The 16,596-nt window shown below is 50.4% G+C and overlaps 1 protein-coding gene across 2 annotated transcripts in view; it reads right to left on the reverse strand.

The window, feature by feature from the left end:
* The window catches only part of LRP4 (LDL receptor related protein 4), a 127,290-nt gene that overhangs the window by 11,840 nt on the left and 98,854 nt on the right, over nucleotides 1-16,596 (reverse strand). For both annotated transcript variants that reach the window (XM_006135340.4, XM_006135341.4), the window contains exons 22-36: nucleotides 15,156-15,287; nucleotides 13,612-13,752; nucleotides 12,520-12,606; nucleotides 12,130-12,301; nucleotides 11,874-12,036; nucleotides 9,410-9,635; nucleotides 8,428-8,731; nucleotides 7,884-8,102; nucleotides 7,363-7,497; nucleotides 7,053-7,161; nucleotides 6,385-6,529; nucleotides 4,699-4,812; nucleotides 4,246-4,369; nucleotides 2,079-2,146; nucleotides 1,414-1,501 (exon numbers count right to left, since the gene is read on the reverse strand). In XM_006135340.4, the coding sequence (XP_006135402.2) occupies nucleotides 1,414-1,501; nucleotides 2,079-2,146; nucleotides 4,246-4,369; nucleotides 4,699-4,812; nucleotides 6,385-6,529; nucleotides 7,053-7,161; nucleotides 7,363-7,497; nucleotides 7,884-8,102; nucleotides 8,428-8,731; nucleotides 9,410-9,635; nucleotides 11,874-12,036; nucleotides 12,130-12,301; nucleotides 12,520-12,606; nucleotides 13,612-13,752; nucleotides 15,156-15,287 (2,227 nt within the window). The remainder of the gene's footprint in view (nucleotides 1-1,413; nucleotides 1,502-2,078; nucleotides 2,147-4,245; nucleotides 4,370-4,698; nucleotides 4,813-6,384; nucleotides 6,530-7,052; nucleotides 7,162-7,362; nucleotides 7,498-7,883; nucleotides 8,103-8,427; nucleotides 8,732-9,409; nucleotides 9,636-11,873; nucleotides 12,037-12,129; nucleotides 12,302-12,519; nucleotides 12,607-13,611; nucleotides 13,753-15,155; nucleotides 15,288-16,596) is intronic.

Raw genomic sequence — 16,596 nt, forward strand, 5'->3', positions numbered from 1 at the left:
GATTTTCTCCATGCTCACTGAGGGTAGATGAAGAAATAACCAGTTCAATCTGCAGCAAGGAAGACTTGAGTTAAAAGTTTGAAAAAAACTTTCTAACCATAAAAACAGTTAAGGTCTGGAATAAGTTAACAAAGGATGTGAATCCCCATCACTGGAGTTTGTTTAACTTGTTCTTAAAAACCGCCTGTCACAGACTGTTTAGATTCATTGGCCCTGCCTCAGCACAAAGGACTGGACTAGATGACCTGGAGGTCCCTTCCAACCCTATATTTCTATGATTTTGTTAGTAGAGAGAGATAGGTCCCATTGCCAAAAGATCCCATTCTACAGACAAGGCCCCAACCCAGTGAGCAGAAAGCTCCTGTCATCTGCTTGTTTTTTCAGGCTGGAGGAGAGCATGTTTCATCAAGTACAAGCGTTCCCTTCTGTTGCCTGTACAACCACCATGCACCGGTGCCATGCAGTCAAGTTGTCTCTTGCTTATATCAATACAAGGAAGAGGTGATTCCACTGAAGGCAATGGAGTCATATTAGTGTAAAACCCCTGAGAACAGAATCAGATCCATGGACTTTACAGAGACAGAGATCGGGAGAAGGAAACAAGTCCTCCTTGGATGAGGGTCAAGCCTTGGAAGAGCTTGTGGGAGCAGCTGGCTGAAAGCATTTGGAATTCACAGATTTACTAGACCAGGAATTCTCAACCTGGGGTGTCTAAAGGGGTTGACAGGGCTGGAGTTAGACATTATGGGACCTGGGTGCAAGCACCACTGCCTGGGGCAGAAGTCAAAGCCAGAGGGCTTTAGCCCTGGGTGGCAGGGCTCGGGTTACAAGAATATGACCTGGGGCCGAAGACCCTTGGGTCGACTTTGCCACCTCCCTCCTGGGGTAATATGGCTTAGGCTTTGGCCCCCCAACTTGCACAGTAGTACTCAGTTGGGCTCAAGATTTGATCCTCTGTCCTGAGATCATGTAGTAATTTTTTGTTGTCAGAAGGGCATCACGGTTCAATGACGTTTGGGTACCCCTGTACTAGATGAGGTCGAATGCCAGGATGACACAAACTCCATCTCACTCCTACATGATTTTCCAGACTTTCTATAAAATAGAGCCAAACAGGATTTTGGAGAGGGGGGAGAGGGAGAGCTGGATGCATGTGCAGGGGGTTGCTCTTCCCACATTCTCTTTACAGGGAGAAAGAGAACATTAGGGCTTCCCAACAGCTCAGTCTGCTCCCCAAGGTCCACATGAGACAGGGGTCTCTGTAAAGAAAATGAAATTGCTGTTATGACTGTTTCCAGACAATGACATACTTGTAGCCACAGTGACCTTTGTGGAAACTTCTGGATTTCAACCAAGACTCCCATTCACCAGCAACAGGGAAAGGGACAAGCCGGGAAGTAGGGAGTCAGATACCTGTATATAATTAAAGCAGCAATAAACAGCAGAATGACCAAGACACTGAGGAGGCCTCCAATAATGTAGCTGACATGTATCCCTTCACCTGAAAAACAAAAACACAGCAAGGATAAGAGGAGGACCTTTCTGTGCTACTGGACTATAGTCAAAACTAGTGTAGCTGTGTGTGCATGGGTAAACACCTCTATGTACTGGGTGTTAGCAGACCAACACTAGAATGGAGATTGGCACAGCTTGAAACCATTCTCCGCCCCTAAGTGATCTAGAGAAGGTCTCTGAAGTAGGGAAGAGATTATTTCTCAAAGATAGGGGTGAATTAACCCCCTTCTGCTCCCAAGTTACCCCCTGCTACAGAGTCAGTCTTCCCTACCAACCAGACTAGAAAAGGAAAGCAGTCTATAGGAGCTCAGCTTGTTCCACCTGAGTGATGACTGTAGGAGTTGGGGAACTCTGGTGTCCTTCAACTAAAATTTTCTCCTCTGGCCACAGGGAGGGCCCTGTGTGGGGCTGAAAGAAAGCATGACTGATATTCATCCTTGGGACTCTCCTTGTCCTGCTCAGAATGAGATTGAGGAAGGTCATGTTTGAACAGCTTGGAGCGATAGGCCCCTGACATGAGCTCAAAGAAAGGTTCGGCTAGCCGAGGGTAAGGAAGAACTCACCTGTGGTGGCTACTACTGCCTCATTCTTCCGGATGCACAGGCCTTGGCCAGCATCTTTATCAGAGCAGCTGAAGGGCACAAAGACACAGAGTTAGCATGTCACTGCTCAGAGCAGCCAGACATCTTGTGGGTGAGGATGGAGCCATGCACGGCAGGGCAGGCTGCAGCTGGGAATAGAGGTAAGCTGGGGCAGGGGAGTGTTTAGGAAAGGGGCATTATAACAAGAGCTTCCTTTGCCTCTTCTTGTACACCCTTCTACCCAGATGCAAGCCATTTCTCTGGACCTAACTCCATAGATCCTGGGAGTGTCCACCAGTGTTCCCTCATTTTTTTCCCATGCATGTGTGGAATTCATTTTGTTACGTGCACATAATGAAATTCACTTGGTGGGGTAGGGCTGATTCATTTTGGACTGTGGGAGGGCGTTAATGGTTGGGGCAGAGAGTGGGGGAGTGAGGGCTCTGGGGTGGGGATGGCTATGAGGGGTTTGGGATGCAGGCTGCTCCAGAGCTACAGTGAGGAGAGAGTACTCTTCCTTGCTCTGTCTCCCTTCAGCAGCACCCAGGCTGCAAGTGGGGAGAAGTATCTCCCTCCAATGTAGCAGCTCTGGGGCTGGGGCCATGGGATAACCACAGTAAGTCCAGGGCTGGGGGAAGACATCTCTCCCCACCACAGCCCTGAGCAATGCTTAATAGGCTGGAGCACAGACACATAGCTTACAGGGAACTTAGGTGCCCAAACTCTTCTGTCTCGCTACAAGTCAAGTTGGAATGTCCAGGCAGCTTGTGCACAGGACACATTCAAAAACAGGCATTAGCACTGAGCAGTCGCTCTTCCTCTTCCCTCTGCAGGGAGGCTACATAATGCTAAATGCATAGGAAGAGAACAGGAGAAAAGTCAGCCTTGCAGAGAAAAACTTTTCTATGGGAATTTGTATTCCCAGCAAAGAGAAAGAGGTATATGACTTTGCTTGGAGTTAACACTCCAGCATGCAATGGAAGAGCACTCACTGCTGGGCAGGGAGAGAAATGGGCCACAGAAGAATGGCAGAAGGGGCCAAGGGAGAATACAAAACATACTTTCTATGCACTGAATCATAAAAGTGAGACCCACAGGCACCGTGTTTGATCCCATCCCAGTGATCTCTTCAGGGTCTGGTTTTAAAATGATCAAAGCAAAGCATCCCCTCTTCCCACCAGAAACCATTTCCCAAGTTGAGAATTCAGCACAGGGTACCAGTCGGCAGGGCCAAGAAGACTCCTGCACTTTGCATAGCCAACCAGACTAGCAAGCACATTGGAATGAAGTTGGCAATGAGGTCTATGCAGCCCATGCTAACTCCAGAGAGTACTGGCCAGTCCTGCGTGGATACAATAATGTGGATCTGCAGCTGAAAGAACCAACTTGTACCCCACCTATGAGCTGGATTCTGCATTACATCTTTTATCTGCATCTGCATCCACAGCAGCAGGCTCTTCCACAGTACCTCTTAGGAGGGGCATCTGTGTGTGCCTGTATACTGTATGTAGGATCTCAAAGGCATGGAAGCAGCTGTCTGCAGCCAGCCTTCTCACCTTCCAGATCCTATATTCCACTCCCCTCCCAGCCAGTACGGAGACCAAAAGGGGAGGAGACAGATCAAGAAGCAGCTGTCTACTGCTCATATTGGTTCCTGACTTACTTTGCTGAAGCAGCTGCCTCCATCTCCAAATGATCTGATATGGCAATGAAATGGGGAGTTTCTAAACTGTTTGGCTGCTTAAACAGTGTCAACAGGACCCTGGGGATTTTGCTGACTGTCTTAAGCTGTCACACCCCCTTCCTCTGAATGGAGGATAAAGGGGAGGGAATATAGGATCTGGAAGACAGGGAAGTAACCTCATAGGCTATGAGCTTTCCTGAACTTTGAGATCCCATATTGAGAGTCAAAATTTGTATCCGCATCCAATCTGTAAAAATGATCCTCAGATATCCATGGATTTGAAGGGCTCTAGTAAGGACCTCTGCCTTCAGACAGGGTCTCCTGTAGCTATTTACAGAGTGTCTAGGGCTCAGAGGGTCTCACTCCACCTTTGGGAGATGTGACAGGGTGATGGAAGGTGGAGGGGACATGCACATCCTGCTTTTAACTTCTCAAGTCCAGACTGCAAGATGCAAAGTCACTCACTTTCCTTCCGTTGCTTCTAGGGATGTGTGGGGTTTGGTCGTTGAGGAGCCTGATCTGCCAGGTGATGTCTGGCTCCTCTGACTCTCACTGGTTGCTTCAGGAACAGGGGGCACCATGCCAGGAACTAAACAACACAGACAGAAAAATACACAGGAGTTTCTGAGACAGGCGGAGAGGTCTCTGAGACAGGCTAGACCACAGATCACTTCTTAAATAAGGAGACCAAGAATTCGTGTACAGAGCTCAGATAGCCCAGGCCCATCCTCTCTAGCACGAAGCAACATAAGAAAGGTATTTGATCGTATAGGACACTTTCTGTAGGAACTTTTGTAGGCTGTGGAGACCTCCCAGATAACTCTATTCCTCAACAGAAAATGGTAAAGGACAAGGTGGGAGTGCTGGCTGTGGTTTATCTGTGAATGCAGTTACCCCAGAGAACCTCTCTGAACTCACCAGTGGAGCAGGGTCGTCCATCTGGTTCATCTGGACATGCACAAACAAAGTCAGAAACCCTGGCAAAGCAGAGATGGGTGCAGCCTCCATTATTCACTCCACAGGCATTTGTACCTGAGGGAGACAACCAAGGCATTAAACCTGGAGCAGGTGAGGTATTGATGGAGTTCAGTACACAAGGGCAGGAGTTCCAGTATATTTGTTCCAGTATATTTTCCTCTCTGTTCCCCTTTTTAAAGATATATTTGCCTTCTCCTGTCCTTTGGGATCTCCCCTTCCTACATGAGTTCTCAAAAATAATTGCTGACACTTTCCAATTGCTTCAGCTAGTTCCTTAAGGACATTAGAATGAGTTTCATGAGGTCCAGCCAACTTGAATAGATCGGACTTATTTAGATGTTCTTTAACCTGACCTTTCTCTATTTTGTCTTCTGTTCCCTTCCTCCATGTTGTTCATATTCATTGTATGAAGCACTTGGTCATAATTAAATCTTTTAGTGGACACTGAAGCAAAATAGGGATTAAACACCTCAGCCTTCTTTGCACTGTCTGATATTTGCTTTCCTTCCCTGATAAGTAGAGGCTACACTTTCCTTCATTTTTCTTGTGCTCCTAACCTCTTCTTATTGCCTTTTATGTCTCTTGTTAGATGTAACACTTCCATAGCCTTTCTAGTTTGACTCCTACATGTTTGTGCTGTTGTTTTGTGTTCATCCTTAGCAATTTATCCATGTTTCCACTTTTTCTAGGTTTCTTTTTTGATTATGTCATTAAAAAAACTATTTAAGGAGCCATATTGGCCTTTTACTATTCGGATCTTTCCTTCACATCACAGTAGACACTATTAAAGGAACAACAGCAAACTCTTTGAGAAACTATCATCTGTCCTGAACTCCTTTTTTGTCTTCCTATTGAACTTGACTTATTAGTTCTCTGAGTTGACTGGAATATGGCTTTTTTATGACATTCATCATCTTTATTCAGCTGCTCTCACTCCTCCTTTCCTTAGACTCATGAATTCTATCATTTTATGGTCACTTTCTTTCCAGTTACATTCTTTCTTCAGATATACAACCAATTCCCCCATTAGTAAGACTCAAGCCTCAACAGGTGGTCCCTCTGGTTACTTCCTCTATTTTCTGAAACAAGAAGGTGTCCCCAAAAACATTCCAGGAGATTACTGGTAATTTTGTGTTACTTTTTTGACCAGATATTAGGGTAATTCAAGTGATCTATAGAAGTGATCACTGATTTTGTGATCTATAGAAGTCTCCTACCATGACATTACCCCTGTTCTTCCCCTTCTTATCTTTACTCAGAGACTTTCACCAGGCCTTCCTCTCTGGACTTCAGAATAAGAATACATATTCTGGATGTACAATGAACTCCTATTCTATTTTTTTCCCTGCCTGCCCATCCTGAATGAAGGAAGACAAGCAGTTATAAGGAAATTGTAACAGAGGCTTCCTCAGCTGAAGTCTCAGAGAGGCAGAGAATGTGCCCCAATGAGGCTGAGGAAAGGGTCGCATTTTGTAGGGCACACAGAGGGGGGTTGGTGGAGGGCAGGGGCTCTTGAGTGAAACTCTGCACTTATTAAACATGTCCAACGGTCCTGACAGGCTGAGGGCACCTGCAGCCTGCATGGCTCCAACTAGCAGATTCAGCAGTTAGGATCATCCCACGTACCTGTCTGCCTCTGCGGGGAGACTACAATTATATCCATTAGCCCCTCAACATTGGCCAGCACAGTTTCCTTGTTCCGGCCTGAGTATTTGTCCACTCGCTGGATAGATTTGGTTTGCCAGTCAGTCCAGTAGATCCATCTGTCCTGCTGCTCAGAGGGAAAAGTCAAAGGCATTAGAGCACTTGGCCACACATATACAGGAACTGCACTGAAGAGTATTCATGGGCCCGAGGGCTCCATGAATCTAGGCAAACTAGAGAGTTGCCTAGGGCGTTGCTGGCCCGGGCGCCCTATGATGATGTCACAGGGCGCCAGGGCACCCTGTGATTATGTCACGGCCATTGACGGCCGTGCAGGCGGGGGGGCCGATCGCGCCTTCTGCCTGGGGCACCAGCTGCCGCAGCCAGCCTCAGGCTACTCCTTGCTCCAGACAAAGCCCACTCCCAGCCTAACCTCCCTCTTCTCAATGCCAAGCAGGAGCTTCCTTCATCCCCGCTAGCAGCTTAGCCAAACTCTTCCTCTAGGAAGAGCCTTAGGTAAATCCCAAACCAGAGAGGCACACACCAGATCCCCCACTATCCCACATATACCCCAGCAATCTCTGCTGTCCCCCGGAAGCCTGACTACACAGCAGTCACTGCATCGCCACTACCCGCACGCTCCTCTGTACCTGTGTCAGAGCAAAGGGGTGTGACACCTGGCTGACCAGCACCTGGCGTAGTTTCCCATTGAGATCAGCACTCTCTATACGGTCAAGATGTGCATCCACCCAGTAAATCCTGTAGGGACAGGGAAGAGAGGTGAGACCAAGCCCCCCCTGCCGATCTTCCACCCATCACACTCTTCACTCCTGGGTCACTCACTAGCCCAGGATGCCTCAGGAAAACACTTCAGAGGATCGAGCTAAAAGGCTAAGGAGCAGTACGTATCTTACTTAGTTCTACTAGGTATGACAGCCTCACTCCCACTCTTGCACTGACCTTCTAGTATCATAGTCTAATGTCAGTCCATTGGGCCAGCCCAGGTCAGTGTTGATTAGGATTTTGCGCTCGGAGCCATCCAAGTTTGCCCGCTCAATTTTAGCAACATGACCCCAGTCCGTCCAGAAGAGGTACCTGAACAGAGACAGGGCAGATACAAGAGACAGGAAAGGCGGCGGAGGGGCAGGGATAAAACACTGCATTATTAAGTCCATTATTAAGTTCACTAAAAGCTTTACTTGTGGACAAAAACTGCCAAGTCTACATTTTCCACTAAAAGTTCCCGTTTTCTTTACTTATCACACCCACTTTCCTAGTCTTGGCCCCCATCACTCCCAGTTGGCCCGTAATTCCTCCTCGATCGCTGTCATTCCCCCACTCCACACACAGGCAGCCCAGTCTCCGGGGACCTGGCAGACTCACACCACACATCCTCCCTTCCTCCCAGATCTCCTTCTCACTAACTGGCCTTGTACAACCTGACCTCCCTAATCTTCCTCGCCACTTGGCCCTAGACTTACCCCTTCTTGGGAAAGGCAGCAATTGCTCGGGGCTCGTCCAGGCTGTTGTTAATAAGCACTTTTCTGCAGCTGCCATCCAGTCTGGCCACTTCAATGGTGTTGCGTCCTGTGTCCGTCCAGTACAGGTTTCTGGCAACCCAGTCCACTGCTAAGCCATCCGTCGTCTTCAACCCGTGACCAATGACTGTCTCCATGCTGCTGCCATTCAGGTCTGCCCGCCTGGGGGAATCAGTGCCAAACAGGATAGGGCATAAGAGAGCTCCTCATGAACCTTCGAGTTTCCCTATGCCACTCCTCTCAGTCAGTGGGAACCCATCATTAGCACTAGGCCCTACCCCAAGCTCCCATTAAGGCTAAATGTGTCTTCAACAATGAGTTCAGTAACGTAAACGTGTTACTGTGTTCGCTCTTGGTGAGCATCACTACGTTCCCAGCCCGTTAGGCAGACACCACCTCATCCTGCTGCAAAACTCTGATCTACAAGAGCAGCTGACAATGCAAAGACAAACTTAGCATGAGGGGCTGGAAGCCCCTGGGCACCTACCTGATGACATCAAGGAAGACATCTGTGTAGTAAACCTTGCCATCCACGCTGTCATAGTCCAGAGAGATGACATTGTTCAGCTCTGGGACAGGGACATGCACATCAGTGTGATCGCTTGTGTCCAGTGAGATCCGCCGGATGGAGCCACGGCTGGAGAAGAGCAGGTATGTTTCCGGAGAGGGGTCACAGGTCTGCTCATCACTCTTCAGCTGGATACCAGTGGGGCAGGCACAGGAGAAGCCACCAGGGTTGGGTAGGCAGAGATGGGAGCAGCCACCATTCCTTATGCTGCACTTGTTAAAGCCTTTGGGAGAAACAGAGAGGAAAAGTCAGCCTGACTCAATGTTTCCAGAGACCTGTGCCTTCCATCTCTTTACAGGGCATGAACACACAAGCCTCTGGCAGCTGATTTCATTCCAATCACATCATTGCTAGGACTATGATTGTAGGTCACCACAAAGGGACACCTACCCAAAAGATCAACTGCACCCTGCAGGGATCAGTGGAACTGGAGATCCAAGAGGGTCAGCCCCCTGGTATCAGAACATCCCAATGGAAGAAACAGCAAATGGCTGGTTTCCATTGGCTGGCTGAGGATTACGAGATTCTAGTTTAGCTCTGGAGACAGTTTAGATTCTGGAGACAGAGAAGGTGCAGTTTTTGCTACCGTAAATGTGTCTTCTCAAACCAACACATTTCTCTGGGGTCCAATGCAGACTAGCTGTTTGGCTGTGTCCGAGAATGGGCTGCACTGAGTGATGGCCTCAGTACAAGGGGAGCAGGGAATGCAGGACCCCAAGACTGTGCTCCTGGGTAACTGGATGGACAATGGAAAGAGTCAGTTAAAGAAGGAGGGGCTGAAGTTGGAGAAGGAACTTCTTTTCAGCCACATGTGATGATCTAATGCTGCCCCAGAGAGCACGCTCAAAGACAGCTTCCAGAGGTCCCTCTAGTGATGACGATGCTCTTGCTGGAAACTCACCAAGGGGCTGTGTCCTGTCAACAGCCTGAATGTCCATCAGGCCGGGCAGGTTTGCCCTCACGAGGATAACGTTGGTGCCAGTATCCTTTCCAGCCCTGTGAATGCTACGGGTTTGCCAGTCAGTCCAGTAGATGTACGAGTCCAGCAAAGTTAGGCCATAGGGATGCTGCACTGGGGACAGCAGGGTGTGGCGGTTTGCACCATTCAGGTCTGCAGCCTCGATGCGCTATGGAAAGGGCAAAAAGGAGCACCCTGCTCAGTGCCTTCCCTTAGGCAATGTCCTGAGCAGAAACAAGTATGTGTGAAGCTGGGACTGAAGCCCTCACAAGCAGCATGATTCCTAGTCCTCCATCCCCAACAGCCCAAGCCCACAGAAGCCTTCAGCCTGCTTCCACACAGCCCCTATCTCTTCTGACACCTTGCCAGGGGACTTCAGAAACAGCCTCTAGGACCGTGGTCACCAACCTGTCGATCGCCATCAACTGGTCAATTGCGAGGCCTCGACCAGTCGTTCGCGAGACGTTCTGGGCCCCCCATTTCCCTCCACCCCCAAGAAGCCCCACACTACCTACCTACAGCGACAATGGAGGTAGTGGTGGCTTCCCGCTGGGTGGATGGAAGTCCTGAGCTGCGCGTCACTTCCAGGGGTTCTGGAAATGCACTGGTTGCTTCCTTGCCCCAGGTCTCTGGTGTGCCAGGTGCACACTGGGACTTCCCTTCGCTGTGGGAGGGGGGAGTTGGCCCTGGAGGGGGCATGTGCGCGGGCTTCCCTGCTCTGCGAGAGGGGGGAGAGGGGCATGCGCAGGTGCTTCCCTGCTCTGCAGTAGGCTCACACCGGCCCCGGAAGGCTTGCACCCTTCCTCCGCAGGGGGGAGGGTTGGCTCCGGAGGGGGTGTGTGCGTGGGCTTCTCTGTTCCATGGGAGGGGGAAGTCAGGCCCAGAGGAGGCGTGCGACAGGGCTTCCTTCCTCTGCGGGGCAGGGGAGTCCTGGGAGGAGGCGGGGGCAGGGGACTTTGTCCCCACTGGCACCCTGTCCCCTGCTGCAGAACCCTGTCCCCTGCCCTCCCGGCACCCTGTCCCCCCACTGGCACCTTGTCTCCTGCTGCAGAACCCTGTCCCCTCTCCCCCACTGGCACCCTGCCTCCTGCTGCAGAACCCTGACCCCTGCCCTCCCAGCACCCTGTCCCCTCTCCACTGCCACAGAACCCTGTCCCTACTGGCACCATGTCCCCTGCCTCCTGCTGCAGAACCCTGTCCCCTGCCCTCCTGGCACCCTATTCCCTCTCCCCTGCCCCCAGACATAGAACCCTGAACCTATTGCACCCTGTCCCCTGCCGCAGAACCCACTAGCACCCTTCCCCAGTATCATGTCCCCTGCTCCCACCAGCACAGTTGAGGCCACATTAGTGAGGCTTGGGGAGATTTGGAGGAGTTATTTTTTTGCATCTCACTTGTGTGGCCCCAACTGACTTTTCTGTGGGTCAGTGACCCCTGACTCAAAACAGGTTCCCCGCCCTTCTCATACATAAAGACAGTGTGGAAACTTTTTGTGTTTGACATAGTATTTTATTTAAAAATGAAGCCTGGCCTACAAACCCCCAATTGGGGCCAACCCCCCATCTCGCCACAGCATCATAATACTCCTGCACTCTCCTTTCCCCCAGACCCTAGATCTGAGCCTATCATACACTGAAACTCCTTGCCCTGAGCCCCTCACATACCCCAACACAAATTCTGGCACCCTCACATCCACAAGCCTGTGGCTTGCTTAGTATTCCAACCTTCCATCTGACCCCAACACTGCCCGGCATGGAGCCCCCTTTCCTGAGCCAGCGTCCCCTTCTTCACCTCTTACTGCATCCAGATTTCCTCCCAGAGCTTACACCTCTCACCCCTTCCCACACCCAAATCCCTCATTCCCACCCGAGAGCCTACACATCCTGTCTCAACCCAGCAAGGGTACAGCTAGACTGCAGGAGTTTTTCAGGATTCCGGAGATATCCCTGAAAAACTCTTCTGCATCCAGGGATGTGTTTGTTCTTCCACTTTTTTTAGTGGAAGAGCAAACATGATCTTTCGGTAACCCCTGTATTCCTCCTTCCACAAGGAATAAGGAGGCTTCCAAAAGAAGTGGTCTTTCTGACATTTGGTCCAGTCTAGACAGGCCAAATGTTGGAAAAACCTCTTCCTACAGAAGAATTGAAAAAAAAAGCGCGGCAGTATAAGGGTTGGGGATAGCTAGTGATGGAGAAGAGGACACTAGAGAAGGTGGGGTAGGGCTTTAAGGAAGGGGTAGGGCTTCAAGGAAAGGGTGGGGTGTTAGAGGAAGGATAGGGCGGTAGATCTTGGCTTGTTCTGTCATTTAAAAAGTGATCTTGGGTGTAAAAAGGTTGGAGATCACTGCTCTAGGACACTAGGGCTCCAATGTTAATCCCATAGAAATCTTTAAAGAGAAGATGCCAACCTCAGTGTGCGCATCAGCCCACAGCAGCTGTGATCCAGCCTTATCCACTGCCAGCCCATTGGGCCAGCCCAGGTTGTTGCTGATCAGCACCAGGCGTCCTGAGCCATCCATGCCAGAGCGCTCCAGCTTGGCGTTCTCCCCCCAGTCTGTCCAGAACATGTACCTAGGGGGAAAGCCAAGAATGCATCAGAGAAACTGCGAAGAGGTTAATGCTGCCAGACCTGCTCCCTCAAGATAGCTCTCTGCCAGCACTAACCCCATCTCATGATACAGTGCAATTGCTCTTGGGCTGTCCAAGTTCTGCCAGACCAGAACCTTCCTCATTGATCCATCCAGGTTACCCACTTCAATCCGATTGGTTCCCGTGTCTGTCCAATACACCTTACGGCCAATAGCATCCACTGCCAGCCCATCTGTGGTCAGCAGTCCTGAGAAAGACAAATTGTACCAAGGTAACTTCTCATCTTTCAACACTGATCAGATGACCATGGGGATTACCCCTGCTCACCCCTCAGATATGAGAGATTTCCCCCTGCAGTATCAGTAGGACTTCCACCCCTGACTCCCAAAGAGCTGTGAAACCCAAACAGTCTCCCTCCAGGCTGCCACAGAAAGGCTTGGTGCACTCCCACAAAGCATCCCTCACCTGTGGTGATGATGTCCTCATACTGTGATCCATCCAGGGCAGCCCTGCTGATTTTCCGCAACGTGCTATCAGACCAGTACACTTTTCCTGGTAGGGAAATAAGAAACATTAAAAATCAGCAAACTCCTTCAAATAGCTCCAGACCTCCTTGAAATTCTAGGCACTTGAATTACTCCGAAAAGCAACAGAGTTGTGCAATCCAGTGCTCTGCCAGCATCCAACTCCACCAGAATAGAACCACTGTAATTGAGTGAAAGAGCCATAGCGCCTCCTGTTCCGCCTCTCCCCGAGGGAGGTGCCACAGTGACCGGTGAGGAGCACCGGCTCTGGGGAGCTCACAGCTGCTCTTGAAACAGTCTCTGTACCGAATGATGCAGTTTACTGTTTAAAATGTTCCTGACTAAAGTGTAATCAGACCCACATCTGGTTTTCAGAAGGAGCCCAGGGGACAAGTCAGACATTCTAACCCCCATACAACCCAGACATATAGTGCCAGATACTCTGGCCAGGTTGACCCTCAAAAGTTAAGTCAATCCAGTTACATTGCTCAGGGGTGTGAAAAATCCACTCCCCTGAGCAACACATAGAATTCTTCTGTGAACCTCATTACTGCCTCTTGGCAAGGTGGGTTAACTATGCGGATGGGAAGATCCCTCCCACCACTGTAGTGACCGTCTTTGCCTGAAATGCTCCACTGCACCTGTACCATTTTGAATGTACATGAGTCCGCAGTGTAACTGAACAGCCACCAGCCCAGCTCCTGGTACATTAACAAGACAGATAGGAGAGTAAATTATTTAAATTCAGACTATATGAGCCTGTCTCAGGGGGACCAGGCCACTTATTCCAGCTAGATGGGGCTTCAGCCCTGCCTGGGAGGCAAGTGGAGTCTGTCTTAGAATTATAACAGTGGTAAAGGAAGGGAATCTATGCAGCATACAACTGGAGAAACAGGAGCCTCTATCTGTCCATACCGATAACACTGAGTGAACCACTGACATTGCCTTCCCTCAGAGAGAGGCTGCCAATTAAGAGTTGCAGCCCTGCAACAATTGGAGCTGAATGTGACTAGACAGACAAGGCAGTTCTGACCTTCTTGGGGATCCACTCCAATGGCAATGGTGTTTTTCATAGTGACATTGATTGGGACAACCACATCGGCAAAATACGGGATATCCAAGGAGACCATGCGGATGTCTGTTCTTCTGGCAAAGATCAGGAAGCTGGTCATCCCTGCAGAAAGTTGGGGACAGATCAACAATGTCAGTGAAGGGCAGGGACAAAGTCAAGCTAATTGTTGCTGAGGCACCATCTGCTGAATGATCCTTAAGCCACTGAAGAGACAGCTTCAGCCTTAAGGGAGGGGGGACGGTCTTAGACCTGAAATACAATAAGCAAAGACTTGCCCAACTGCATTGAAAAACTCTGCCGAGTAATATTTGCCTTGGGGTGGGAAGGAAAAGCCTTCATGGAAGTGTTAGTTGTGGGGGAGTGGAAATCAGTTTTCCTACTGAGGAGAACAAGATGGGACCCACGTAGAGTAATTGCTTTTAAGGCCTGAAGCCAGGACTCTCTATGGCACTGAAGGGGAAAGTGGCTATGAGGGGAGGGCCAGGCTTTGTGCAGCCCTACTAGGGATGTAAGCAACTAGTCAACTATCCAATAAGCAAAAGCTTATTGGATAGTTGACTAGTCGCTTCCCCCACCCTTTGCTGCCTGTATCAGAGGCAGCAAGGGGGAGGTGAGAGCAGGAGCCAGTGCGGGGGCAGCCAGCTTAAAAGCCTGTTCCCCCCAGCACCATCTCCATGAGAGGCAGGGAGATAGCAGGGACTGGGCGCGAGCTGGGAATCAGCTGATTCCTGGTTTGCGCCCAGGCCAGAAGCTGCACCTCTGCTTTTTAAATGTACTAAGATCCTGCCAGCTCTTAATACATTTAACAATCAGAAGCGGGGGAATCTGGCACAAGCTGGGACAGCCAATTGCTGGCTTGCGCTGGGTCCCCACCGCTGCGCTTTAGCCTTTTAAATATGCAACTGGGGGGACCCTGCATGAGCCGGGAATCACCTGTCCCGGCTCGCGCTGGGTCCCTCCTGCTGCTGTGTAGCCTTTTAAATGTATTAAGAGCTGATAGACTCGTAATACATTTAAAAGGCAGAGCCACAGTGGGGTTCGCTCCCGAAGTGGGAGCTAACCCCGCTGCAGCTCCCCCACTTATTGACTAATCGACTAGTCGATGGAAAATCCATCGACTAGTCAATTAGCTGATTAAATGTAACATCCCTAAGCCCTACTATAGAGAACAGCAGCTTTCCTGGAAGGGACTGAATCCACTTCAAACTCAGACAGATCTATGAGACACAGTCTCAACACACAGGTGGCACTGCACTCGCCAAGTTTTCCTTTCGAACAATTTAATCTCCCCACACTCCTCCCAGGACACCCTGAGCCAACTCACAGACTTTCACCACCAGTCCTGAGGGCACAAGCACAACATCAGCTTCTCAAGGGACTGAGAATGGTGAAGTCACACCCAAGTCCCACTGGGAGAGGGTTCCACTAACTAGTGCCCAGGGGCCAGAATTGGAACATGGGGCTCAAGATCCAATTGCAGTGTTGATCCTACAGAGGAAACTTACCAGGGGAGCAGGTCTTGCCATCAGGTTGGAGGTTGATACCAGTAGGACAGGTGCAGCTATAACCTTTAGGGAGAGGAGCCAGGAGGCACAGATGGCTACAGCCACCATTATTAACTCCACATGCTGTGCGTACTGGAGGGAGGAGAGGAGAAAACCATGAGGCACAGGCACACACCAAGAGCTCTTGGAGGGACACAGCTATAGAGACACAGGGTGGCAGTGTAGGAGCACACGCTCTTTAAGAGGCCAGGAGGGATTTATTCACACAGGGTATGTCTACACAGCAAAGTTATTTCAAAATAACAGTCCTTATTTTAAAATAACTTTCCTACCGTGTACACAGACAAATCGCTGTTTCAAAATAAGTTCCAAATAGCGGAGCACTTATTTCGAATTTAGTAAACCTCATTCTACGAGGAATAATGCCAAATTCAAAATAGCTATTTCGAAATAAGTGCTGTGTAGACACTTATTTCGAAATAGGGGGCCTCCAGCCTTCCCAGGGTGCCCTGGTGGCCACTCCAGCCTCAACCAAGAACACTTCTCTCCCTCCCCCTCTCCCCGGAGCCTTTAAAGGGGCAGACTCTGGCCACAGTGCCTATGCCAGCTCCAAGCCTGCCAGCCAAGAGCCAGCAGTCACTGCCCCTGACCCAGTGGCCCCAAACCATGAGCCAGCAAGCCACTGGCAGTCAGACCTCCACCACTCCCCAGGAGCAGTCTGCCAGCTCCCAGGAGCCTGCCAGGGCCTGGAGAAAGCAGGCACCTTTCTGGTCCAGGGTGGAGATCATGGACTTTATTCAGGTTTGGGGAGGGGGGGGGTGCCCCCAACATCCATGATCTCCTCACTAGACGGAGGAATGCAGACGTCTATGGCAGGATAGCTGCCAGTCTGGCCACCAAAGGCCACATGCAAACCCAGGAGCAGGTTTGCATGACAATCAAGTAGGTCCGGCGAAACCCCCACCCCTCGCCCTGAGCTTCCTCTCCCCCCCTTCTTCCCTTTGCTTCCCCCTTCCAGCTCCCTCCTCCCAGGTTTCCCCTTCCCCTCCCCCCCTTCTCCCTTCTCCCACCTCCTTTTCCCAGTTTCACCAGAGTTTCGTTCCCTCCCCTCCAGTTTTGTTAAATAAAGAGAGTTTGTGTCCATGAAAATACGTGTATTTTATTTGACATCAGGAAGGGGGAGTAGGGAGGGCTAAGTGGAAGGACGTGAGGGAGGAATTAGGCACAAGCCCCCAGTGGGGCAGACCAGGGAGGCTCTTAGTACTCCTCAGGGTGGAAGCTCTCCCGCAGGGCCTCCTGGATACTGACAGCCCCCCGAATGGACCTCCCGGATGGCAGCCTGCAGGAAGTGCAGCTAGGCTTGCAGCAATGCATCCAAGAGAAGCACCAGAGTGCCCAGGGGCAGCTCCGGCTCCATGTTTCAGAGTGCTGTGGTGTCCCG

This window comes from Pelodiscus sinensis, chromosome 4 (assembly GCF_049634645.1).
Source record: "Pelodiscus sinensis isolate JC-2024 chromosome 4, ASM4963464v1, whole genome shotgun sequence".
Taxonomy (NCBI): Eukaryota; Metazoa; Chordata; order Testudines; family Trionychidae; genus Pelodiscus; species Pelodiscus sinensis.